The following is a 27,022-nucleotide window of genomic DNA, read 5'->3' on the forward strand; positions in this document are numbered from 1 at the left end:
TGTTTTTTTCCGGACATATGCATCCACAGACGTTCTTCTTGGATTGCTGCAGCGGAGCAGCGGCAGTCCCCGTGGTGTGAGCACGCCTTCTCAGAGGGATAAGTAGAGCAAAAGCTGCTTTTGCGCTCACAGCTCTGCAGTGAACGTTCTCAACAGACTGTTTCACTGGGGCATCTGAGGCATGAGACAGCATGGACAACATGCTGCTCCTTACGGGAAGAATAACTTCCAAAGGTTCACTCAGAACTCATCTGTTGCAGATTTGGTTTGGGTTTTTTTTTTTTATCCAGTACTCAGTGCAGAAGTTATCCACCCGATTAATATCTTCTCTTCCAGACGTGTATCTGGAGTTACGTCTGCAAGGACACGGCAGGAGTCTGGTGTTACTGTATCTCATATATATATGCCTGCACACATGTATAGGTCATTTGGTGACTACTGCAAAATTGAGTTGTAATTTTTACAAGCCTGTAGCGCTGCATGGGGCTGTTGTGACCCAAGTGCAGGACCTGGCACTTGGCCTTGTTGAACCTCATACCACTGGTCCAGCCTGTCCAGGTCCCTCTGCAGAGCCATCCTACCCTCAAGCAGGTCGACACTCCCACCCAACTTGGTGTCATCTGCAAACTTACTGAGGGTGCACTCGATCCTCTCATCCAGATTGTTGATAAAGATATTAAACAGAGCTGGCCCCAATACTGAGCCCTGGGGAACACCACTTGTGACCGGTTGCCAACTGGGTTTAGCTCCATTCACCACAGCTCTTTGGGTCTGGCCATCCAGCCGGTTTTTCACCCAGCATAGAGGCTGATCCTGCACTCAGGTATCTCTTACTGCAGGAGAATGGGGTGCAAGTCCAGTGATCGCATTCCTTGTGCTTATTAAGCTAGTTTCAGGCTTGTAAGTTTTATTATGTCACGGATAGGTTTTGTTTTGTTTGATAGGTTTATCCTTTGAAATAAGGATATTTTTCTGTAGGCATGGTGATAGCAGCACAGGCATTCTTGTCTTAGCCAAGGCCGGGCATTGGCATGTCGTTTCGTCTTTGTCTTTTTAAGACCGAGAAGTTTTTGGAAGAGAAGCTGGAAAATTTCCTCTTGGAAAGATTTACGCAGACAGTGTTGGAGCCAAATAGGCTTTCAGGGAAGATTCTCACAGAAGGCAGGCTTGTGCCACTGCTGCCCGTAACAGGCACGCTCCTTGGTACTAGCTCACAGTCCACTTCCAGTTAGTACAGCAAAACGTTCAGGAACAATCATTTACGTGAAGTGCTACCTCTAGGACCCGACTAGCAAAAATTCTTTTTAATGGCATGAAGGTGGAAAATCACTAACAATTTTCTGCCCTTCCAAAGCTGTGATGCTCAATCTTACAGATGTACTTTTGTGTGCTGGAGCGTGGGGGGGGGGTGGCAAGAGCAGCATCTTCTGCATAACGGAATCTCCTTCTTCCTGATTTTAATAGGGATTTTTTGTCATCATCGTTACAAGTACCGAGTGAGCACCTTATGTGCTCTCCAAACAAGCACCAGGCAGCACAGCCTGGGTTTTAGCCACTATTCTTCTGCAGAATATAACAAAATCTCTTCTGGGATGATGCTTCAGAGGATGATATTTTCCGCTTGGCTGGTATTTGGTTCAGGTTTCCTTGGCATTCAGTTATCACAGTAGACCAGTACAAATCCTGGAATGTTTGTGTTTAGCTTTGCCACCTTGTGGTGTTTTATACCTCCAGGCAGGCGATCCTGCCTTGCCTTGGAAGGCTCACAGGCTTTTCTGTTGGCAGATGTGCTTGTACGGGACCAATCTGGATGAAAAGAAACCTCTTGCTTCTTCCGTACTAATTCGGTTTTAATCCAGCTGCCTTCCCTCGCCTGCCCTACCACCGCACGGGGGAAGAGTCACTCCGAGGTTACGAAGAGGTGATGGGCATGAAGGGTCGAAGTCGCCGGAGGACAGAAGTATTTGCCTCTCTGCTGTGGAACCCAGCACCTTCTGCTTGCCCTCATGATCACAAGCCAAAGCTGACTTTTTGGCTCTCTCACTTTTTGGATGTGAAGACCATCAGACAGGGAGCCCAGAGGATCTGACCAACAGTGTCTAGTTACATTCCTGTTTTCTTCCATGGTTTTGGAAGAAAAAACTCTTCCTTTTTGGAAGAAAAACCCTCCCACCCCCTGACCTAAAACACTTCCTAGCAGTGATTAACCACAACTGCGAGTGCTGTCCTGGGAAGAGCTACAATCATTTAGCTTGGCTTTGATGAGGCTCAAGCACTGAAGGAAATGCTAAGCGCTAGAGATGGTGCTTCTGTCAGCAACCTTTCTGTGAAGTTTCTGTGAATATTCATGAGGAATCAAAGCAAAGTTTGGCTTCTTCAGGAGAACAACTGTGAAGATCTGGGGGGAGGTGTTTATTCCTACATAAGCTCTGCCCCAGGCTTGTTTCCAGACAAGCGTTATAAGCTGTCATATAGTTGTAGAATGTGATTTTTCTTTTTCTTCCATGACAGACAGCCCATGCTTACAGACCTCCTAGAAGATGAACAGAAATGAGAAGGTTTCATGACAAAGGTCATTTACACCTCAAATGGCACTTTAGTAGTGTTCAGAGTATCTGATACAGTAACGGGAGCAAGACTGGGATGTGAGAAAAGTATCCTAAAGAAATATCACAGCATACTTGTCCTGTATATGGCATCCACTTGACACTCCCAGAGCCCTGACTGATCTTGCATTGCTGTTCTTGCATTTCTGGGAAGACTGGACAAATGATGTTTCTGGGATAGTGACCTTTCTTACTTTGGCCAAAGGTTTTTGTTGGTTTTTGTTTGTTTGTGTGTTTGTTTGTTGTTTTATTTTATATTGTCAATATCTCACTCTTCAGTGCTTAAGACAAATCCATCATTAAATATAGAAAACTAGGATACTTTTCTCATTACTTTCATGTTTATTCAGCTTGGATTTTCCATCTCCTTTCACTGCCCAGTCACTCAGTCTCTTGAGGTCCTGCAGTTCTTCAAAACTGACCCTCCTCCTTACTATTCTGGAAACCTTATTTTTATTATTGGATTTTGTCAACTTGTTATTCATGTTGTCCTGTAGGTGACTTGTGAATGTTACCTCGCACAAGTTCCAGGGCAGACCACTGCTGTGGAACTTGGTGATGCTTAACCAGGCTTGGATCCCGTCTTAGGTACATGCGTGCATCACTATCATATGTTGTTAGGACTACATCTATCCTGAGTCTTCCCTCGTGTCTTCCTGAATATCTCTTAGGATTTTCATATGTTTCCACGTTTACATTTTATTTTATGTTCCATGTGCTTTTAGCTATTCCCCTTCAGAGCAGCCACGAGTCCAAATCTTTAGTTGGATGTCCTTCATACTCCATGGCCTGACATGGGAAATTATTTCTTTGTATCATCCTTGCATCTGTCCATACATTCGTTCCTCATTCTGGTGTACCTGGACTTAAAACACCTTTTGATCCAGTATTTGATACAGCCTTGATGAGGTGCTTTCCTGGTGCAGTATGGACTTTTATTTAGTGCGGGAAACAATGCTATCTGATAATTGTCCTTTTACGTATAGTTTTTCTGCCCCCTGTAATGACAAGACTCCTTTGAGACTCAGGTTTGTACAGAAACTTCCTTTAATCAGTGTGCTCCTATCTTTAGTTCCTGGCTAGTCTTTTCTCATTGTTGGTTACACATAGCCTTTTTGATGATCATCAAGTTTACTAGAAGAAAAATGGTAGTTCACATCTTTTTGTTAAAAACATTCATTCAACCTTTCTGTTCCCACAAACCCAATCAGTTGGATCTCATCCCTTTATTGTGGTGGGTATGGCAAATCCATTATCTTGTTCTGCGAATAGTATTTGTGTATTTGGTGTATATCTCAATGCTTGATGGTGTTTGCACAAAAGTTAAGATACAATCTGTGAGAACAGAGAGCCGAAGAGGGCCTTGCATATATTAGGAGCTTCTAAATGTTGGCTGTGAAGGATCTGTCTGCTTTTACTGCGTGTTTTGGATTCAGTCCATTCAATTTGACTTGAGAATTGTGCTACCAGCTTGAATTAGCATCCCTGTAACATTGCATTATGTCGTTTGGAGGAAGAAGCTTCCATGGCACATGCTCTGAATTGGTGGTGTTTCCCTACAAAGTTAGGTTACCTGCACTTAATCCCTTTTGACATAAGGGCCATTTATTAACTGCTTGCTAATTGCCAAGAATGGAATTTTTCAGTCATTCAAAGATCTAATACTACTGTTTCTTCAAGCTTTGTTATTTATCCAGCTTCTGCAATCGATCCCTCATTGACATCAGTCAAAACCCTGCTTCTGATAGCAAAGCTGGCGTGCTGTCTATTTTCTTTTAGTATGCTTTTCAATAATCATACCCTGGACAGTTAATTCTCAGACTGAGTACAGAAAATAAAATGTCTTATCTCAATGGCACTGCTCAGTGCAAATGTGATTGCTTCTTTTTTCTTTTCCTCCTCTAAATTCCTGTCCCGAACACTGTCTCTGCAAAGCCTACATCTCTTCATGTCCTTATTCTCAGTTCTGCATTGCTGGTTTCCCTTTTCCCCAATTTCTCAGCTTCCTAGCTGACCGTTCTTAGACCTCCATCTTAATTAGCTTCATTATTGTCCTAAGAGTGGGTCATGACTGTAGCTTTTGTGTGTCCTCCTTACTTCCCAACCCCTCCTTGGTAGCACAGGTCATGTACGAGGGAGGGAGCCCAAGAGCAAGCGGCTGTCTGCCACAGCAGCAGCACCATTCTGTAAATAAAAAATGAACACTTTCTCGTAGTATCGGTAACCGTGTAAATTTATCTTTATCGGGCACAATGCTGAGGGACTCGTCCTTTCTGTTAAATTGAATTATTATACTCCTTGTAAAGCAGTAACATTTGTATTTTGTTAATGAGGTTTTGAAGATAGAATGAAGTAATTGTAGGGGCTGTAAAGATCTAATGTATAGATAAATAGGTTCCTGTAAATATAAAATGCACAGTTTTGTAGTGAATATTTTACAAATGCATTTATATCCCCAGATGCAAGTATAATGAAACGTCAGTAAAAAAAAATAAATAAAACAACCCACAAATTATTTTTTTATGAAATGTGGAGTTAAATAATGCATGTTTTATGGGATTAGACACACATTTTCCCATAAGCCTTTGCCATCCATATGCAGCGTGTTGGCTTCATTTTGGTTTTTACTTGGTAGCCATTGGAAGTGTTGTTTGTAATACGACTTTCACAAAAACTGAACTTGTTCTGCCTCTGTAAATCCGCTGTGGACTTCCATAATGGGGAAATGTCCAGGGAGAAACAGACATTCGCATAGCACAGCCTTCTCAGACATCGGGAAAGATGCTCCCTCCTTCCTCTGACTCCAGCTCTGGCTGAGTAGTTTCTCTGCTATCTGCTGAAACCAGAAAATCCTTTTTGTTTGTAACATGCTGCAATTGAAGCAAGAGCAGAATGACTTTACCTTCTGCAATCAATACTTGTACCCCCTCCTGATCCCATGCAGGATCTAAGCAAGTTTCTAGGTACAGCAATTTTTAAAAGTCCTCTACTCTTTATGCTTTCTGGCTCTTGAGGTGTCCTCAGTATTCACAGAAGCTTGTCTTCTGCCTTTCTTCTAAGGAAGGAGACGTATATAGGAGATATATAGGAAGCATATAGTTGTAACCTGCCCATTTCAGTAAAGTTGGTTATGAACTTGAGGCTTCAGGTGCACACTCTTAGCAACTGTCTTCAATGACAATAAAAAATCTGATTAATATTTTAGTAATAGATACCATCAACTAATTATATATGCATGGACTTTTTTTTCATTTTCTACTGGTTCTGTTATATTTTAAAAATATAGCTACTGGTTTTCTTCCAATGTGGAGATATTTATTTGTAAGTTCATGTTACAGACAATGCTAATCAAGTTTTCTTCAATTAGACTACCTAACAGCAGATATTCCACTTACTTCCAGATATTAATTTATTAAAGTAAATATTTCATTCAGACTTTATCCAGAAAAAATCACTAAAGTCACCTGAAGAAGTCAAGAAACCTTTGGTTTTGCATAATGAACTGCAGATCATGTAGTTAAAATTAGTTCTTCTGCCTCCTGGAGACACAAATCGATGCGCACAAGTTGCACCAACATTGCAATAAAATTAAAAAAGTCTGTGGCTTCTTCAAAAGTACTTTTGTGTTTTTAGGAAAGAAGGGGACATAAGAAAATCTATAAACCCAAAATACTGTTTGTATACATCCAATATCATAACTGGTACCGTATTTTGATTCCAAAATACGCTACCGATTATGAAGTGATTGAGCGATTGCAGAGCAAAGTCCATCCCGGGTGGAGATTTATCCAATAGTTAAAACCATAAGGAAGCAGTATGTTTTCAGCAAAGAGCCTGAGAAGTTTTAGGAACGCACCGGGCTGTGTCTGCTACATACAGAACCGAGTCTACGGGACATCAGTGAAGTGACCGACGGTGAGTTGGCCCAACCCCTGTTAGCGTTAGCAGGGGCTTCATCCCACATACTACGACTTTGCCCCTCTGTCTCAGATGCACAGTAACACAGAAACCTCCGCCTGCTGTATTTTTCTGGGGAAGCAGCAGGAAGGAAAAAAAAAACCTGCTTACGTATCTTATGCAATTGAAAGAATAGTAGAATAAACCCACAGGTATTACGGGTTGTGGTCTAGCTGGTGCCCTCTACTAACTGGTGTGTTTTGCAACTCGCATTTTGATCTAGTGCTTTGTATTGCTGCAGGGTAAAGGGTAAATGAAGATCATGCTTTTCATAAATGAGTAAGAAATTTCATTAATCCAAGTAAAGCTGAACTCAGAAGATAAAATAAAAACCTGTTGCAGCATCTTTGTCACCAGTTTTTATGAAATTATGTCGGCTGTATCGCTTTAGGCTCTGGGCTCGTCTGCTCTCAGTACTCGCTGCAGCCTGGGTCGTTCTGCGCTCTGCGCTGGTCTGGGACGGGGACACGCCAAAGAATCGGCACGGCTCAGAATAAAATAAAGGGCTTGCTCTTTGCTTAGTGCTCTATCAGGAGCTCTTAGAGAAAGAGGAGTTTCATGTTTGCAAAAGTTGATAAAACTGTGATTATTATTTGCACTGTGGTGGACGGGACAAATGAAAGCCATTATCTGATTTGGGCGTTTAATATATGATTGCTTTTTGCAGTTTTTAACTTCTTTGAATGGCAGAGGCAACGACTAGCGCAAAAAGTGCTATCTCCTCTTCATAGAAATATTTTTGTCTTCTCAATCCACAAAATATGCTTTGTGGATTTCTACGTAGAATGAAGCAAATTTGATTTAAAAATTTCTTTTGACTTCAGCTTTGGAGTAAAACTTCAAATGCGGAAAACCTTATGGATCATGTCAGCATTATGAAATAAATAAATGGAAGAACAAATCCTATCCTTCTCACTGTTTGTCAGTAAGGTTGAAATTCATTCAAATGAATTTCATTCAAATGAAATCTTGGTTTTACTTCAAATTTTTTAACGGTGATTTTAGTGAAGCACTTATTCTGAAATTGGAAAATTACATGTAACAAATCTTGTAAGTGGAATAAATCACTTTTGCTAAAGTCAGCCGTAAGCTGTATAAATTTCTTAGTTCTGGAAAAAAGCGGTTTGATCATTGTAAGAAATTAAATGAGAAGAGAAGGACAGAATATGCAAAAGGGTTGGTCTGTTTGCGCGAAGCCGAAGCCCTGCACTTCATCAACGTGTCACGGAACAGCTGCGGTTTGATGCGTTGGGTTAGGCATTCGCCACGACAGTTCTCGAGCTGGTGATGCAGTTGGGATAGTCTTTGCGTGTGTAATTGCGTAAAATCTCTGTCACACTCTATAAGCAAAAGTAATGAGCTGATTGAGGAGTGTGGGGGGATACCTGCCGGGATCTGCGTTTCCAGAGCCTCTTGCTCTTTGGGGCATTTTTGGACTTGCTTACATGTCATAGGTTGATATTTTACTTAAGCATATGTTATGTTTCCATTTTTTAATATTGGGCAGTATTTTTATGTTTATACATAAGGAGATAAATATGATGCATTTCTATGTCTCTTCTAGTTCGGAATATACTGAAAACAGGTATTTTCATTTTAAGACTCTTTCAAGGATATAATTGTTAGTCATTGAGTCTGTTCCACTGGTTGCAAAATTCAGATTTGTTTTAAATAGTCGTAACCACTGCATTGGCTTCAGAAATGAACCCATTGGGAAAAGGAGACTCGAGTGAGATGAAGTAGTGGGAAAACATATTTTAGAACTGTCTGTGAATGCACTGTAATCCATGTTCTGTATTTTCCAAAATAATTGGTCACAGTTGGAGTTTTTGGGTTTTTTGCTTTTGCAGACGTACACTCGGGCAGACAATTATTCTTTCCTAGACTGAGCAAAAAAAAAAAAAAAAAGAAAAAGTATATATTTGAAGGTAGCTGCTCCGTAAAGAACTGCAGTAGTCTTCTGCCTGAACTGGAGAGGCCGGTGGGCGGCAGAGCGGACTGACTGCTGGCTGGAAGGCTGCTGGGGAAGGTGGAGGCAGCACCCGGTGCCCCACTCCCGCTCCGCTCTTAACCACAGACGGCATTGACACCCTGCAACTGGCTGCCTGGGGAGACGCTCACCGCCAAGTAATTTAACATTAGGGTAGGCAAAAAATATCACTTAAAGGAAGACATGCGTTGCAGAGGGGACCTGGAGGAGGGATGTGATGAGTATTCACGTCTCTCCGCTGTATTTCTTTTTGCAAGTGTTGGGACGAATTCTTTTTACTGTTTATGTGAAAGGAGGAGTGATTTAGGAAGAAAGGCAATATGCTGGTAGTCAGGAGACCACTGTTTTTTCCCCGAGACTTACAGGATGACATTTAGCAAGTAATCTTGTCTTTTCCCCTCTAAATGTAAAATGAGAATAACGGTATTTCCATATGGCTAGGGATGCCGTGAGGTTTTAAAACCAAAATGCTAAAATGATAGGGGATACACAAGGTAGAAATAGTTAGCACAAAGCACATAAGACTTCTGTAGTTGAGAAGAAGTGGGATTATGGCCTCATATCTTTCTGAAGTGGTGAGTTTTGGAAAGGGCTGGAAGCTTTCTGAAAGCAAAGTTCAAGTTCCGCAAATATAAGAGCATTGAGTTTGAGCTATATTACTGGAAGCAACAGCTATTTGAGTGGTTTATGAGACCTTTTAATGGAATCTATGGTGGTATTCCATTTTAAGATAATGCTCAGGTAGACCAATCCTTGGATCCCACCACTATACTGATAATGACAGAAATAAATAAAGAGAAAAAAAAAAAAAGTGTCCTGTTATCTAGATGAAAATAGAAAAATAATTGATGTATAACTCTAAACCATGCTTTATTTTTATTTCTTGCATTACTGGAAATAAGTTAACAAGAAAAAATATTTTATTTTATTTTATTTTATTTTATGTAAGTGCATCGGCGATGCCAGTATTTTAAGTCTGGGTGGTTGTCTGTTGGCCAGGGCAAATATAATAAATAACAGTCTTCTCCTCAAGGGTTACTATTTTGATGTTGAAAAGATGTAATAAACAAAAGATGAAAAAAAGAAAAGGACAGATAGGAAGAAAGGGAGGATGAGGTAATGATTACATGAGTGTGCATTTGTTACAGTCAGCTGGCAGCCAGCGTTCATAGACACGAAAGGTTTTATTTGTTTTGCTCAAACTCTAAGATGAGGCAAGTGACATTAGTGGTGCTGTACGGCGGGTCCGAGTGTTGCGGAAGTACAAGTGTGCTGAAGGCGTCAGGTGGTGACTGATTCCTCTGCGTTGTAGAAATGCTTACCCATGGATATAATGGCCCTTAGTGAAGAATTTCATTTTTAGGGGGAAAAAGATAAAGAAAACAGCTTCATGTCCTTTAATCAATGGCTTTTTCTTTCCTTAACAACCCTAAAAAAAGAGGCAATCTCATCTAGTAAGGTGCACGATGTGGTTTTGTTTCAGAGCTATTATGTGGAACAAGGAGGTATATATTTGCTAACTTTGCGGGTTATATTTTTTTTATAATTGAAAATATTTGAAAATTTTCTAGTATTCTCTAAGTCGTAATTCTCAAGCAGGATTTAAATTGGACGCCGTGTGCAGATTTTAATTATATTACAAACAAGTTCTGTAATAAGATTTATTTTATAAAAAAAAAAATAATTGGGAGTGTAATGTCTTCTCCCTTTCTCTTCATATGTTTGAGACGAAGTTAAAGAATTTTGTGCCCAATATGAATATATCTGTGTATCGGAATACTCTATGGTCAGTATTAGCTTCTGATTAAAATTGAATGCAATAATGCCCTTTGGGGAAAAGAAACAGATTGATTTATAGCACTAGGTCATGTCACGTACTGCATATTCATATTGTGTACACCGTATATTGCTAATAGCAACATACAGTGGGCTCAAAATGAAATTATACTACAAAATTATCATCTGCATTTTACCTGCAAGAAACTACAGCGTACTCCAGAGCCTGTGAACCAGTATAGTCTGACAAATGTTACGTTCTATGAAAAATGTTCAATATGAGTTTCCTTTGTTCCCTAACCTTTTCTTTAAGTGCTGACGAAGATAATTTACTTCCACATTGTCCCCCGAAAGCGTTCCTTAAAGCGCCATTGCCTACCTGCGGTATTAAACCGTTCAAACTTTCTCTGGAAGTAATTTTCCGTAAACACTTCGTGCTGCAGAAGTAACTCCATGTTTTATTGGCATATCTTTAAAATTGTAATAACTTACTGCTTAGCGTCTTTGTGGGAAAACGCTTAAGTGACCTTATTTTTGCCTGACGATCGTTTCTGAAGTTCATAATACGTGCGGCAGGCAGTCCTCGGAAGGTGGAAGGTTGTAGACTTCTGCCTTTGATGGAAGGTGGTTAGAGGAGGCGAGTGTTACAGCCTAATGTAGCCGCGTCGTTTTCCCCACAGCGGTTGCCAGTCCACGTGCTTGATGGGATGCCTGTTGCGGCTGAATTATGCTTTAATTTTAACAGTGGATGACTTAACTGCTTTGAAGTAAATAACTGGGTTTGATTTACAGTCTCAGCAGATTTATAAGAAGCTTTTGAATGTGCAGTTAAAGAAAAAAAAGAGAGACTATGTACCTCTATCAATCTGTCTTTATTGTTCAGCATGCGTGCAGGCTACTGGGACCCCATTACAAGTGTACAATCACCGGGCAACGTGTTTGGAACTCAGTAATGCAGAATTAGAAACGTAATGGTTTTCAACTATTCTTACTTGTTTCTGACATGAGATTGATGTCAGAAAATTCACTCCTTATAAAAATCATAATACTCCGGATCAAAAGATAGGACCACTCATAAGGCCCCTATTTCATTGTTCCACACCTTTTCCCGCTCATTTAATCTGTTGGTGTCGGCACCACCTCTGACTCAAGACCCGGTAACAGAAAATTTCGCTCTTTTTACTGATTCCAGAAACTTGATGCATTGTGTGGTAGAATCATTCTATCACATGAGTAAAAGAAGAAATATGCTAAAAAATTTCAGACCAGATTTTGCTACGCTTCTTTAAAATCCCTGACAAAGACACAGACCCAAGCATACCTGGGGTCTGCCCTCATAGAGTCATAGAATCATCTAGCTAGTCGAGGGAGGTCATCCTCCCCCTCTACACTGCCCTGGTGAGGCCACATCTGGAGTAGTGTGTCCAATTCTGGGCCTTCCAGTTCAAGAAGGACAGGGAACTACTGGAGAGAGTCCAGCAGAGGGCTATGAAGATGATCAAGGGAATGGAACACCTCTCGTCTGAGGAAAGGCTGAGATCTCTGGGTCTGTTTAGCCTGGAGAAGACTGAGAGGGGCTCTCTAAAGGGCGGGTGTCAAGAGGATGGGGCCAGGCTCTTTTCAGTGGTGCCCAGCGACAGGACAAGGGGCAACGGGCGCAAACAGGGCAACGGGCACACAGGAAATTCCGTCTCAACATGAGGAAACACTTCTTTCCTGTGCGGGTGGCAGAGCATTGGCACAGGCTGCCCGGAGAGGTGGGGGAGTCTCCTTCTCTGGAGCCATTCCAAACCCGCCTGGACGCTGTCCTGTGCAACTGGACCGTGTAGGTGCCCCTGCTCTGGTGGGGGGGTTGGACTGGATGATCTCTGAAGGTCCCTTCCAACCCCAAACATTCTGCGATTCTGTGATTAAGAGGCCCCAAACTGGCTTCTGTGACCACGTTTTGTCATCACTGCTCAGATATGAATTCAGAGACGTGAGGACTGACAGGGATCTTGTAGGCCAGATGTTGTCACCGTCTTCATGAAATCCTATGAAAGGTATGGAACTGCTAATTTTAAAAACTCCTAAATCATGCGAAGTTTAAGGCATTGGATTTTCTCTTCTTGGTAAGAGAACTTCATCCAGTAGAAGGATAAAAGTCTGATGTTAAATAGAAAGAGACATGCCCATAGGGAATAAACGCCTAAATGTGGGGGGGGTTGTACCTAGTTGGAAGCTGAGTGCTGGAATCTCTGAGTGACTGGAGAGACTACGTCTCTGAGAGACTAGGTGCATTCATTGAGTATTCATAATATTTAGATTAGGCTCATATTTTTGAAAACTCTTCAGCTTGGGGAAACCGCTATTGTCTAAATGTTCACATTTATAGGTTTTTAAATCAGTATCTTGTAATATCCTGTAGGGTTGGAAGAATACCAACTGTATTTTCGACAGTAACCCAATTTATTGAAATTTAAATTATGTTACTCAGCAAACAAGAGGAAAAGCTTTCTTTTCTTTTGAGAAACTTGAAGTCTGGATGCTTTGAAGTGCTTTTTTTTAACATTTTGTATGTTTTAGGTTTCCATTATATTCTTTACAAAAACTATCTAGGAAGGCTGATGTAATTCCAAGGAATTAGATATTTGAGGATGAGTCATTTGAAAAAAAGATAGATGGATATTTTTCATTTGATTTTTCATTTTTAAACTTATGCAATAATCACTCAGGACATGGCTGTAAAAAGTTTAGACATCAGTGTGTCTAACTTATTGAACGGTGACATTTTTAATAAAAATCAGATTTCATAAGTGGCATTGCAGACATAATTATGGTAAATTACTGTCAGTAGAAGGGGCACAGAAAAATCTATGCCAGCTTAACTTTCCCAAGCCACAGTGTCAGTATAAGGCTGTCTGGGCTGCTAATTAGGAACATTACTCTCAGAAGAGAGGCACAGCAAAGGCAGTGCTTCTGCGGAATTTCACAGCCTGTCATTTTTTAATTACTATTTACCTGGTCTCACCATTTCTGGCTATTTTAGAAAAAGAAAGGTTTGCTACTGGTTTTCCCTTTATTCGAAACTTGTCTTTTTACTCAGGTGGAGGCAAACAGCCTATCCCCAAGTTGGTTGCTATTGTTCGTTGGAATAAAATTTGTTTGAATTTGTTTGTTCCTTAATAAATACATAATTTTATATCTTTTTTTTTTCTTTTCCCCTAAATAGATAGTAAATTAAACTAAGCAACTCTGGCCTTCCCTGGCACTTTTCTTATTTGTCTACTTTACACAGTTCACAAAGCCCCACCTGCTCAAATCTCAGCTTTCAGTCAAAAAATTAAAGCAGCTTTCTAGCTGTGCAGAAGTAAAATGCATATATGTGGAAAAAAAATACACCCTGAAGATTGGGAAAACGTAGGGAAAAGCAAAATGTCTCAAATTTTTACTTTTTTTTTTTTTCTCTCTCATTTTTCATGGTTTTGGATTACAGATTGATCTTTTTTTTTTCTTTTTTTTTTTTTTTCCCCAACCTCTGTTTCTGTCTCACCTCTTTGGACTCAGCAGGAAGCAGGAGGTAGTTCCTTAGTCAAACTGCAGCGAAGCAAACTGTTCCTTACTGCGGGCTGGTTTCTGAAAGAGAGCCCCAGAGGCAAACGGTTACTGACATAACAGGTTGTAGAGTACGCGGATGTGAACATGCCCGGGAGATGTGCGGCTCTGTTGGCCTGGTCTTTGGGGGAAGGGGGACCAGAAGGTGACTCTTCCTGGCACGAGGCACTTGAGCAGCACCACCCTTGCACTCCTGTATTGCGCTACCGCTGGGGACTATACTGTCATCTTCCATGTGGTAGGATGCTCATTACAGAAATGTTAAGCTCCTGAAAGTTTTATTACAACAATCCTCTCTTGCTTCTCCGAAGCGTTTATTCCCCTAGCATATGGCCAACCGTCTAAACAACTGTTGCACAATCCTCAAAACCACCGTGCTTCTTTTATAGAATAAATGAAACAAGTGCCTCTTGGCAGACCTGACTACCCGTGACAACGCCGAGCTGCTCTTTGCAAAGCAGAAAGATGTCTATAAACCAAACCCAACCGGAGCTATTCTATGATTTGATGTTTCGGTGCAGTAAGAGTAGCAAACGCTTCCCTCCCCGCAGCTGTGGTTTCGAGGCTGAATCGATGGGGAATCGGGGTACCTGCCCACCCACGCTCTTCTATTCAAGATACAACCACCACTTTTTAAACCACTTCCCCTTCTCTCGTCTCCCCCAAGCAAGCCCAGAATCCTTTCTGTGTGGAAGTCGGTGTGTTACGGTCATCCAGAAGAGATGTATACGGGTTATGGAAGAAAAAATAGTACCTTTTTTTAGCTTTTTGGGTAAATCAAAATAATTCCTTCTTTAGGATCAACTTTTGCAAAAGAAAAAAAAAGTGAGAAAAATTATTTGACAAAGATTATTTTTAAGCATTTTCAAAGATATTCATTAATTTGGGGAAAATATGAGCAAGAAATCAATACTGAATTGCTATATATGTTAAAAAAAAAAAAAAAAAAAGGGTCCAAAACCATGCCCAAAGAGAAAATGAATCATGGTTCTAATTTGCCGTAGTAACTGTCAATGAAATTGTTGCACCTTGAGTCTTGAGTAGATTTCCAAGTTCCTTTAGGCAGTCCTCACTGCAGTCAAGTTCAGAGCAAGGAAAATTTTAAGTATATAAGGCAGTAGAAGCTAAGTTCTTTCCCTTAAAATAGAGAGAAGCTGTCTATCTCTTTCATTATTAACCAGAAGCATATGGAGAGTGCACTAAGAATTTTTAATTTTCATTATATTGCATCCAAAATCATTCCCCGGTTCACTCTGAAGTTTCTAAAAAAGACTCCAACTCGCAACTACTGTGAGTTCCACCGAGTAGTTTTAAAAGCAAGGGATGCTTTTACTGAAGTATATAAATGCGGAAAGCTTGCTAATTTTTCTGTTTCTACTCTTTCTTCAACATCTGGGAAAAATGAAGTCTGTTAACATAATATTGATTTTAGTAGGCAGTGTGTGTGCCGAATCCTCGATTACAACAGTAGTATGAATACAAGAATATAGTGCTGCTTTTCTCTCCCTTCTGGCAGCTGAAGTCTTCTTGTGCAAGTCTTGATTTGAAATTGAAATAAATGTAGTAATGCATACGGTACAAGATACAAGTTTGAGAATTAAAGCGAAAGAAAACAGTCATTCAGTACGGCTCTGATTTTCATAAACTATACTTTGGCCACAAGACATATATTTCCAGTACCCTTTGAAGATTTAGCCACCCTCATATAAAATTCCGATTTTCTCTAAAGGTATAGTAATATTTGCGTGTTTAAAAAAATAGAAAAAGTATACTTCTGGCCACATTTTTGTTAGTGCCCATGGTCTACATAATGTCATTAACTAGAGTAGAATTTAGCCTATATGATGTCTCAACTATTCTTTATGAAGTCCTTAAGAGGAAATCCTGGTTTTTAGAAAGTAATAAAGGAAGGATGATCACATTTGGCAGAAATGCTCCAAGGAAACTGTTATTAAAATTGGAAAAACCCTCAAAGATATATACAAGATTGCTCAGAATAAATATGTGTGTTTTCAGGGGGAGGCATTTCTTCTTAGAGACTTCAGAAACTGTGCGAATGAAAGGAAAAAAAGATTAATTACTTTAAAGATGTGAGCGGACTAGACATCTGTACACACTGGGGTTTAATATATGAATCCAGAAATAGGCACGAAATTAATTCAGTAACTTCTTGAGTACAGGAATACCTATTTTAAAGGTCCCCAGTGCAACCAAAGCGTTATCTCTGTGGTATAGAGTGCATTCAACTTGTGCGGTGGCTGGAGAGCCGTTCAAAGCAGCTTAATGCGTAGCCGCTAGCGAAACCATAGAGATTGGAAGTTTGATTTGTAACAACTGTTATCTGCGAGCTACGTGGGTGTTTCATGTGGAATGTAATTTTATGGGGGAGTGGACTTGGGCAATTCTTTATAAACGTCTTCTCTTGAGAGAAGTTGGATGTGTCCGATTCACTGCAGGGCACAAGGTACAAAGAGGACAAAACCAGATCAACGGTATCGACAATACATAACGTGTTTGTAGCTGTTAAATGCTGCTGTGCGTTGACTGTTCAGGTTAATTACTAGATTACGGTGATGTACTGCCCCAGAAGGTCTATTTTTGAGAGGTGTTCTTCGCATAGTGGGAACTCTCTCGTCCATTTCGTGTGGTAGACTTCGAAAGAAAAATGTGAAGGAATGCACCTCTTTTGCTGGAAACTGTTTAAGTCTTTAAGCGTAGCGGGTTTTGTAAGGAACAGCTTGATGAAGAATGCAGTTGTAATGAACCTACCTCTTGCAAATAGCCCATGCTGCCGGTATCTCCCTGCCCTTCCCAAAGGCGACCTGCTGGGACGCGGAATGGGGTAAACAGGCGTTTAGAGCTACCAATGCTTTTAGAAGTCATTGACACAAAGGTTATGGTGGGAAATTGCTTCTGGACGTCACGCTTTTCCTGGATTGCTCAGCAACTTCAGTTTTAACTCAGTTTTAACTGCAAATGGTTATCCCTAATGTGACCTTCAACTGATTATTTTTGTTTTCCATATAAAATACCTGTTTAGTGCCATTTCTCGTGACATGTTAATGAAGAACTAAGGAATAAATATAGCCAATATTTTATAAATGTAAGCATAGTTATGTTAACAAATCTAATAATCCGTGTGGGTCATGCCTTTCAGGTACATGTCACATTTATGTAAAAATAGGTACTTTTCCCACAGGTTAAGAAGAAAAGAGCAGCCTCCTCCAGCGGGCTGCTACTTAAGCTTGTTCCTTTTCCCCCACTTCCCAATGTAGAACGATCTTCCAGAGCTCCCACTGCAGGAATTTAATTACTAGTTTCATTTCTACAAATATTTAAAATTGAATCTCTTTAGTAACTTTCATTCTTTATCAAGAATATTTTCAGAAATGCCTCTCTCACATGGAAGCCTATGTTCAATTTTCAAAAGTCTCGGGGAATCACTGCACCATAAACCTTTAATTCCACGAATCCAACTTCTGAAAATGGAAAACAGACATGTTGAAAAAGCTTAAACTATTACTGATTTCCAGAGAGACAGAGTTTTTCTGATACTTTTAAAAACATGTCCTATATTTTGTTTGGACAAGGAAAATAAAAATCCTTTTCCTCCCTGTTGTCTAAAATCTATTAGTGCTCGCGTATGCCTGACATTGGCCTCCTCTGAAGGTGGGATACTGGACTAAATGGAGCATTTCTTGCTTCTGGCTCGGCGTATCTTTGTAATAGGAGCTATCAGAAGGGAAGAGGTGTAATATTTGCTTTGAATTAAAAGGAAAATGAATAGCGGAAGGGGAGAAATCTGAGAGAGAAGAGACAGCAGTGAACTGTGTAATGGGATGGCTGAGATGGAATACAGCTAATCCTGATATTTTATTGAGGAAATCTTGTTTCTGTTACCCGCGCTTTGAAGGACAACTCATGAGTCTCCATGTCTGTTTTAAGTATTTAGCAAATGCACGACTTGCAAGCCCTCAACTAGGGTCAAAATCTTAATGGCTACATTTTTTTTTTCTGAATCATGTTTACTTTATATTTTCCAGTGCAGCTTGTATGCGACGGTAGGAACGGGCTCTTGTTGTAGTGCAGAAAAAAACCCTAAAATTTCAACTTCTGAAGGGTGGTAGAAATACAGAAAACTGAAAGTAACCAAAAAAAAGCTACTATGTGAAGTGATCACATCTGGCTTCTCTCATCTTGAAAGAATCACAACTTATGTTAGCTGTATTTTGTAACCACTGTAATATAATGACTATATATATTTAAAAGAAAAAAAAAAAACACACAATATTTAGCTTTGAAATAGGAAATATTGTTATTGTAATGGAGTTATTTTTAATTTAAGAATAGCTTATTCTATCTTACAGGGTGGTATCAATACAGTACTGTCAACAAGAATAAGAAGTAAAGAAATCTTACTTAAATGAAATATGTTCTTTGCTCTTCATACTTTTACTTACTGTAACAGGAAGGCTGTGTAGGCAGAGGTAGGTTGACTTATAAGAAAAATGCAGGATTTTGAGTGGTTCCAGGGTCCCACAAGAAAAAGAACTGACTGCTTTAAAACAGTTGTGTGAGGCAGTCGTGAGGCTGCCTTAGCGTGCCGAGAAGGAAAACTCCTGGCAGCGTTGTTAAGAAACGTCTCTATATAAGTATCACGCAGACAGTTACGTTAATGGTACTTCTTGTGGCAGTTGTACCGGAAATCTGGCAGCATCCAGATCTCTCAGAACTGTAAAAAAGGTATTTAAATGAAATTGAACGCATACACATGCATGACTGCTACTGCATACAGTGGGTTTGGACATGCGCGTCTACACACAGATTTTTCGAATTTCTGTGGAGTATTTGTTATCTGGTTTTAGTCCCCTTTAAACGTAACTAATACATCCTTACAAACTTCATCAGTGCAGCATCCCCACGGTGTAACAGACACCGTAGAACACTAACTTCGGAACTCGAGTGGCTTCCGAGGCTGCCTTCCCACTGCGACCTGCTGCCGCCGGCGTTTCGGAGCCCCGTTTCACACATGCGCCATCCCTCGGCGCTGCTGCTTCTGAATATACCGTTGAAAAATTCCCCAGGACTAACTTTAAAATATTTAAGAGAACTACAAACAAGGGTGTATCTTTCACGCCCTTGAAGTTGCGGTCAGACTTTTGTACTGAAAAAGGAAAAATTCTCTGCAACCAATATTTGAGGCTCGAGAACTGGATTCCTTATTATGTACCATATAATACATGTAAAACCAGCTTGAGTTCTTCAGCTGAGCAGAGCATCTGCCTGGGGAAGCAGCTAGCAGTTCAGTTATTTGTATTACAATTGCACTCACTTCTGAGCTTTTTTTTTCTTTTTTCTTTTTTTTTTTTTTTTTTTGGCAGATGTACAGCAAATAGCAATCGATTGGATCACCGGGAATTTTTACTTTGTGGATCACATCAGTGACAGGATCTTCGTCTGCAACCGGAACGGCTCAGTGTGCATTACCCTCATCGAGCTGGATCTCAGTAACCCTAAGGCCATAGCTGTTGACCCAACATCAGGGTAAGGTTGTTTATCTGCATTAAGAAGTGTTTATTTTGGGTGATGTGTGCTTGTCTGTGACTGCATATAGTATATCTGCTTTCATTCGGGTGGTTTAAAAACTATATCTGCATTGTTGTGTTATTTGCATAGTTGCTATAACAAAACAGTAACGTGTAGTGAACTCGTAGCGAGCAGTTAACTACATTAATTGCAACATGTGCCACCGTCTCAAAAATGGAACTGGAAATGAAAAAACAATTTTACGCCTGCTTGTCATAAGATTTTCTTTCGCCTCTGTTTTTCTGTAAACTGTGTTTCTAACTAGAGTATGTGGAAAAGGAACTTTTGATGGGTTTTTAAACTATATCCTCTCAGTTGCAAGAATATTGGAAATGGCTTTAACAAGTTGAATTGCATAAAAAGGTGGGAATTTTTTTACCCTGCTTTGGAGGGTCAGCTATAATGGTAAAATTGCATTGTATTTGCTTTTTTTCTTCCATAGATACGTTCAGCATCACTTGGGAATAGAGCCTAGCTTAAAATACAGGGTACTAAAAGTCTTACGTTCCATAAAAACCGCCTGCTGGGAAAAATTTTTAAGCGAATGCTGAAGTAAAATCATAACTAAATGGGAATAGGAATAGGATCAAGTTAATTCAAAAACTAAATTTTGGTGAGGATTTTAGAACAGGGATTTTATCTTGGTTTGATTAGTCTGTAAGCAGTGTAGATTGAAATGCCTGGTGGAACACGTCCTAAACTGCCATAAGCCCCTTCTCAATAAATACAAAAATATTTACTGTAGAACAGCTTGTCATCCATATGTGGACTTTTGTCACTCTATTTAAAGGCTGATTGAATATTAAGATGCGTTATCACAATGACTTTAATTCTGACAGGAACAGCTTGCATGTAAAGTTTACAAAGAAGTTTTATAATGTAATTCTTGAATATAGCTGTATTTCTGTCTGCAGCAGATGGTAAGCTTGACTTGATCTGACTGCAGAGTTGTTTTAAAAGCAAAATAAAATTTCATGTATAAATTGATTTTCCTGCAAGTTCTGATCCGAAAGAACTTTCAGCTTTCATATTTGCCAACAGCAGCCTTTTCTTTATACACTCGCTTGTATATTCTTTGCTGGATTTACCGGAGGAATCCAAAGCTTGTCATTAGCTAATCTTACCTGTCAGGGCTGCAAGGATTTTATCCGACCCTTTGATTCTGTGAGGAGGGGTGGAACGGAAAAAGAGGGAGTGGTTTTCCTTCGTTTGTTATCTGCTAGCTGCAAACCATTCTTATTCAGAGAGTTGCGTTTTCCAGTGCCGTATAAGAGAGTAATAGTGTCTATTTTAGTGTAGATCTAAATGCTGGCCTGCAGGAAAGACCAGAAGTGTTTATGGTGTTTCAGAGTGTGATTCTTCATAGCAGTACCAATTTATTCCGTGATGGAAACACACGGTGGAAATTTTTCTCGGAATGCATTTTTTTTTTTTTTTTCATTTCATCAGTTATTTCTTTGCTGCGTTGATTGGCAGTTTCATTCATTGTCTGACACACATTGTTTGGTCAATAGGCTATCCAACATACGTTTTAACTGATAAGCCCCACCTTATATATTAGTTCTGCTTGTTTGTGACTTGGGTTTGGTACAGAATGCAAACAGATAAAAACGTTCTGGTTACTTAAAAATGTTTTGTTCCCCCTTTTTTTGGTCTTTTTTTTTTTTTTGCTTTCTTTTTACTCTTTCATGCTAATACTAGTTGAGGCATATTTCTAAGTCAAAGTGTTAGCATGGCGGTGCTGTCTAGGTAAACTTGCTGGTTTTATGTTATTTCAAGAATCACAAAAACATCCATATAAAAAAAAATAAAAATGGATGCAAGCTGAGCACCGAATGAGTGAGTTGCATGAATGTGTGTGTGCAATGGCTTCTTAAGGCAGTATGTTTCTACACTGTAAGCATATGATTATAAATCAGATTTTTGGTGGATTTTTTAATTTAAATATGAAGTCTAGGCTCTTCCAGGAGCCTTTATCACCTGTAAGAATTACATATTCAGGTATTAAATGTAATTACATTGTAAGGTGTTTGCTCCTGTAGCATGCATAGCATGTTCATTGGCCCCAGCGTCCTTCTGCAAGCTGAAGGTACACTCGCACGGAGGAGACCATGTCCTGTGCTAAGGAATTCAGAGCTTGATCGCACGCCTTTATGCTTGTGATAAACGTCCTGTAGTAGCACAGGGTCAAGCCCGGTTGTTCTTCCATGTTCACGTCTGTGCTGTTAGGCATTCTGTTGTTTCGTCAACCAGAAATTCTGGATTTATCAATAGAACAACTGAAGCACCAGTGGAAAACTTCTCAATTCCGAATGGTTCCCCTCACTGCGCTCGAGAATATATTTTGGGTATGAATAATTTTACATCTCTGTGCCTGCAAGTTTTACTAGATGTTCAGTGATGATGGTTTTATATATTATTCTGTGAGCTTACGCTGGAACTTGGGCTACTAAGCTTATTTCATATCATACAATGAATGAAAGAACTTTTGTTATTCTTCCAAAACTGAACTTTAAATCGAGAGAAGGAAGATTCTGCTATTCGAAAACCTCTTGAACAAGCATGATTGTTATGTTTCTAATCTAAGCATGTTACTTTGGTTTGGGATTTTGGCACTTTTATCAATCTGAACTGTCTTTCATTTTCTGGTGATTTCAGATTATGTCTAACGGATGCCCACCTGAAAAATTCCCTCCCTCCAAACAATGAACTAATAATTTACCCAATTAGAGGTTTTGCAGTGCTAATACTCATCTGTTACATCAACTAATTTTCAGTTAAGAGTAGCACAGTGTAAGCATCGGACCTGTGTTAGGGAGGCCGTGACCGGAGGGGAGGGCTGTGTCTCCACCGATCCCTGGGGGTACTTCAGAGTCCAGACCATTCAGTGAGCCGTGTATTGAAGAAAAAGCTAGAACGATGCTACTGGGAAATAAAGTGGCAATCAGAAACAGAGAGGGAGAATAAATGGCTTTGCGATAATATATTATCTATCAAATGCCTTTGAAGTAAGATGTTTGGCTCTGTGTGTCTGCAGTTCGTAGTTTTGATAAGTTTTAATATGGGACTTCTTTTCTTCCATGGTCAAGAAACAGAAGCTGTTACTTTTACCGGTCCTTGAAACTGGTGTAAAATTGATGACGGTGCTGATGACTGTCACATGAAACAAATATGAGCTGAGTTAGAATGATTTTATCTCCAGCTAAGGTCTTCACTGTAGGTCCGCTGTACTCGTGGGGAATGACTTTGTAAAGGGTTCCAGCAAATTTGGCAATCAGCGTGCATATTCATGAGACTTTGATCACCATACGTATATGATAGGGAAGGTAGTACATTTAAAACTCACAAGAGGATAGATCAGATTTAGGTTCTCCCTCAGCTCTGCCACCGACCAGCTAAATGTCTCTAGACAAGGTATTTTATTTTATTTTATTTTTATGTCTCCGTACTCCTTGTATTCAATAGAGAGCATGAAATGCACGTTGTTTAAGTAATCTGATATTCGGATGCATTCAGGAACATTAGGAATTAATATTGTGGAATGCACTGCTGTGTACATCTACATATTTATACTGCAAATATGTATACTTAATTACCTCCAGCGTTCAAAGTAAATTGTTGCCTTCCTCTGCACCACAGTGGCAACAGAGAATGTATAATGATGTTTTACAAAAGCAAAATGCATTGGAGTAGGGAGATACTGCAGTTCCCTCCCAACAGGAGCACTTGAAATGTTCGGTCCTGATCGTACCGCTTAGACACCTACCATACATGGAGTAATATATATATCAGAGTTACTTAATTTCCCCTTGCACTCATTTTCCAGTTTCTTTGGGAATGCCGGGAAACAGGGAAAGGCAGGAATAGCAGATAGGGCTGTTGGCTCGGGGCTACTCCTGGTTCCAGAAACGTGCGACTTGTAATGATGGCTCTGACACTGTTTGGGATGCCGGTCAGAATCTGCTGCTGTTTCATAGGCTTGCGGAAAAAGATGAATTTTAAGGAGAGCGTTTGAAATGCAGAGGGTATTGATCTAGCACCCATTTCCAAAACTGTTCCAAACATAAGGCAACGTGTGGAGAAAGAGCGCGTAGGGTGAGATTACAAAGAGGATGTGCAGAGCAAAGCTGGTGCGTGGGAGGAGAGCGTAGAGGAGTACTGGGAGCGAGGAGATGGGTTAGACGCCTCCGACATCAATCACTATAAAGGCAAGGCATACTGGAGGGGGAGAGGAGGAGGAGGGAGAGAATTGGAGAGGATGCCCAATTAGAAGCTGAAGTCATTGAAATCAGAGCTGTAACTACCATTTAAAAGTTGTATTAGTAACAATGGGGAGAAAGCACTTACTGCTAAAGAGATTTGTAAAAGGAGCGAGCTCACACTTTAATACTGCAATAGTGTGTGTCATGCAAATATTTGAATAAATCTTTTAATCGGCTTCTCCTTCTGCTATGTCGTAGAAACTAAAAAAAAAAAAAAAAACAAACAAAAACCAACCACACAAGTTCTGCTTTTTTCTTTCTTTTTTCTTTCACACCACGTTTGTAAATGCATACAGGAAGAGATTGTGATATGATGATGTTAAAGGAACAATATCTATTAGTGCGTTATGGTGTTATGTACCATTTCTTGGTAATGTTAATAAGTCAGGGAAAAAAACCCAAACAATTGCACAGGAGAAAAAAAAAATTCTATTTCATTTTAAGTCTGTAATAGGGATCAGTTCATAGAGTTGTCAAGGTTGGAAGGGACCTTTAAGATCATCGAGTCCAAGCGTAAACCTAACACTGCCAAACCCACCACCAAACCGTGTCCCTCAGCACCACATTGATACCTTTCTGATCCACAACGGTGAACAACAAGGGAAGAATTAATAGCTTAAGTTTTCCCCTTCCTTGTCTCAGAAATCTATTCTAAGGAAAAAATAAAAAACTATTACTCCATTTACTTCCTCTTTGATTCTAAGGATTCTAAGCAAAGATTTTTCTGTGGCTACAATTAAAGCCGCAGAATGAAAATAATAACAACAACAACAATAGTAATAATGATGATGATGTTTTTGAAACACAGTAGGGAAATTTGCCTCAGTCTACAATTTCAGAAAGTAGGAGAAAGCAAGGGGAAAGATGACACTTTGAAATGCAGCCGTCTGTATAAGGACAGAGTTGAGCAGCATCTTTAAAATACCGTATTTGAGAGAAGATCTAGAAAAAGCATAAGAAACAGTTGTTTCTGCCTTTTAAAGTTTTTTCTTTTTACTTGCAAATTTATTCTACTTCTAAAATAATGCTGGTAGGCGTAAGAGGAAGAAGTCAGAGGTTGGCCACGTGAACCCTGTTATTGTCCACAGTGATTAGCTGCTGTTGCCTGTATCCTTACTCAAACCGGGCATGATTCTCCTCCTCCTGGGATGTTTGCATTTATTGGACAGATCAAAATGTAACGTAAGGTCCACTGAGCAGTTCGCACTAAAAAGCCAAGGGAATGGGAAAGGTTTTACACATCATTGAATCAAAAGTTTTCCTTGCTAGAGCGCTATGCACGGGAGATAGTGCCCGGGGTATGGAAAAGCCATCCCAGAGGATGGAAAACAACCCTGCAAAGGTCAAAGGGATTTTCTTTTCTTTTTCTTTTTTTCCCTGTGAAGATATAAGTAGAAGGTGTTTTGGGCTGACAAGTCAACCTGCTTGGCGGCATGGGAAGACTGGTAAGCCAGCAGGAGCTATCCTACTTGGCGGGATTTTAGAGAAGAGCTAAGAGAAATCTTGCATGGGTAAAGTCTTTGATGGAGCCTCTGACTAGAGAGAGCCTGAGGCCAACCCTGAAATCCTCTATTACAAAACCTGTGATAGCCAGAAAAGAGCAAGTCAGCTGATGAGGAGATAGAGGGAGACCTTTCCGAATCAACTTAACTGAAAGTCATTTCTTTTTTCTTCTTTTCTGTACTTATATCTTTCAAAAAAACCCAAATCATAAATGTCTTTTAGACAGCATGAAGGGAGTTTGCATTTACCTGTAATTTGCCTTGAGTTAAGCTTGAGATAAGGTAAACGGATGGGTAATAAAACACACTTGCAGAGTAAAGCGGGGTCCTGGGCATCGCCAAGAGGCATTTCGGCGTTCCCGCGGATCCCTCTCCGTTCAGAGGGCGAGAGAGCGGGTGCTGCTCCGGGACCCGGCGAGGAGGAGAGCGGGGTGGCACTGCTGGCGCCTCAGCGGGTGGCAACACGCCGGGCTGTGCCCTTCCAGATTTTGGACCTTAGTGAGAATATTAAAAGTATCTTTATTTTAACCCCCTACTTTTTTTTTTTTTTTTTTTCATTAGAAATGCTTTGATTTGAATCGTTTCTCCCGTTCAGCCGAAGGGGTTGCCGGTCCCCGGGCTGCGGAGAGGCACAGCCTTTGGCTTCTGGCCTGTTGTTAGACGGTAGCCAGAGACGGCGTGATGCCCGAGGGGTTGCTCGAGAAGGCAGAGAGGAAGAAAAAGTCTTCGGCCCGACCTGGCGCAGTGCCCTGACAGTGCGATAAACGGCAATTGGATTTTGAGTGATTTCTCGAACGAGGAAAAGGGAGAGAAAGTCAAGGAATTTGTTATCAATGAGGAGATCGAGTTTCTTACAGGGGAGGGAGAGGGCAGGAATGGAAAAAGCAGGGAAGGTCAAACCAGTATATATTTTTCTTTATTTGCTTCATTGTTATTTAGACAGGGGAGTCTTTCAGGATGAGAATAAAACATCTACACTTACTGTCTGCTGCCTTTTTTATTCTCTTTTTACTCTCTGGTCTCTGAGCTTTTATAGCAGCCACAAGGCTTGGGAGAGATCTCTGAGTCTTAAAACTTTTTTCTTTTTCCTCTCAGATTAGTCACCATTTTCGGCTGATCAAAGAGGAGTGTTATAATCGTTAAAGCTCACTTTTAAACAGCAAAATCATTAGTATTTTAATAACATGCCGTTATTAAAAGAGCTCAGTTCCTTTTCTTGTCACAAAGCAGTTTCAAAGAGCTGTAAGATACCTATAAGACGCGCTAACTTCTGGAAAGTTTTAAAGGTGACCTGAAAAAGAATCTTCTTCATAAAAAAAAAAAAAAAGAAAAAAGAAAAAGAGAAAAACACCAAAGAAAAAAAAAAAACACAAAAAACTTTGTAATAACTAATCATAATATGAAAGTTTTCATTAAGAATTCAGATTTTGTTGTTCATCCTCCTATTCCACAACCTCTTCCAGGCTGTGAACAGTTGGAAATGGGATAATAGTGGAGCCAAAACAACTGAGAGGAGGAAATACTTAATCAGACCAAAACCATATTTTAAAATTATGTTTACCTTTGTTGTCATCTGTTTAGCTAAAATACTTGCTAAACATTAAGGAAAAAATATGTTTTTCCTGATGTCAGGTTTTCAGAAAACTGCTTCCAGTTCTGTGCTATTCCATCTTTTAATTTAATTCTTTTTAACTAAACTAAACTAAACCTTTACATTTCCCCCTGGACCTAATTTCCTTTGAAACTTTG

General features: G+C 40.0%; 1 protein-coding gene across 1 annotated transcript in view; it reads left to right on the forward strand.

The window, feature by feature from the left end:
• The window catches only part of LRP1B (LDL receptor related protein 1B), a gene marked incomplete at both ends in the record, with an annotated part of 773,038 nt that overhangs the window by 404,855 nt on the left and 341,161 nt on the right, over positions 1-27,022 (forward strand). Inside the window, one exon of the mRNA XM_082483434.1 lies at positions 19,305-19,467. Coding sequence (XP_082339560.1) covers positions 19,305-19,467 — 163 coding nt within the window. The remainder of the gene's footprint in view (positions 1-19,304; positions 19,468-27,022) is intronic.

This window comes from Vanellus vanellus, assembly GCF_965231255.1.
Source record: "Vanellus vanellus genome assembly, chromosome: 5".
Lineage (NCBI taxonomy): Eukaryota > Metazoa > Chordata > Aves > Charadriiformes > Charadriidae > Vanellus > Vanellus vanellus.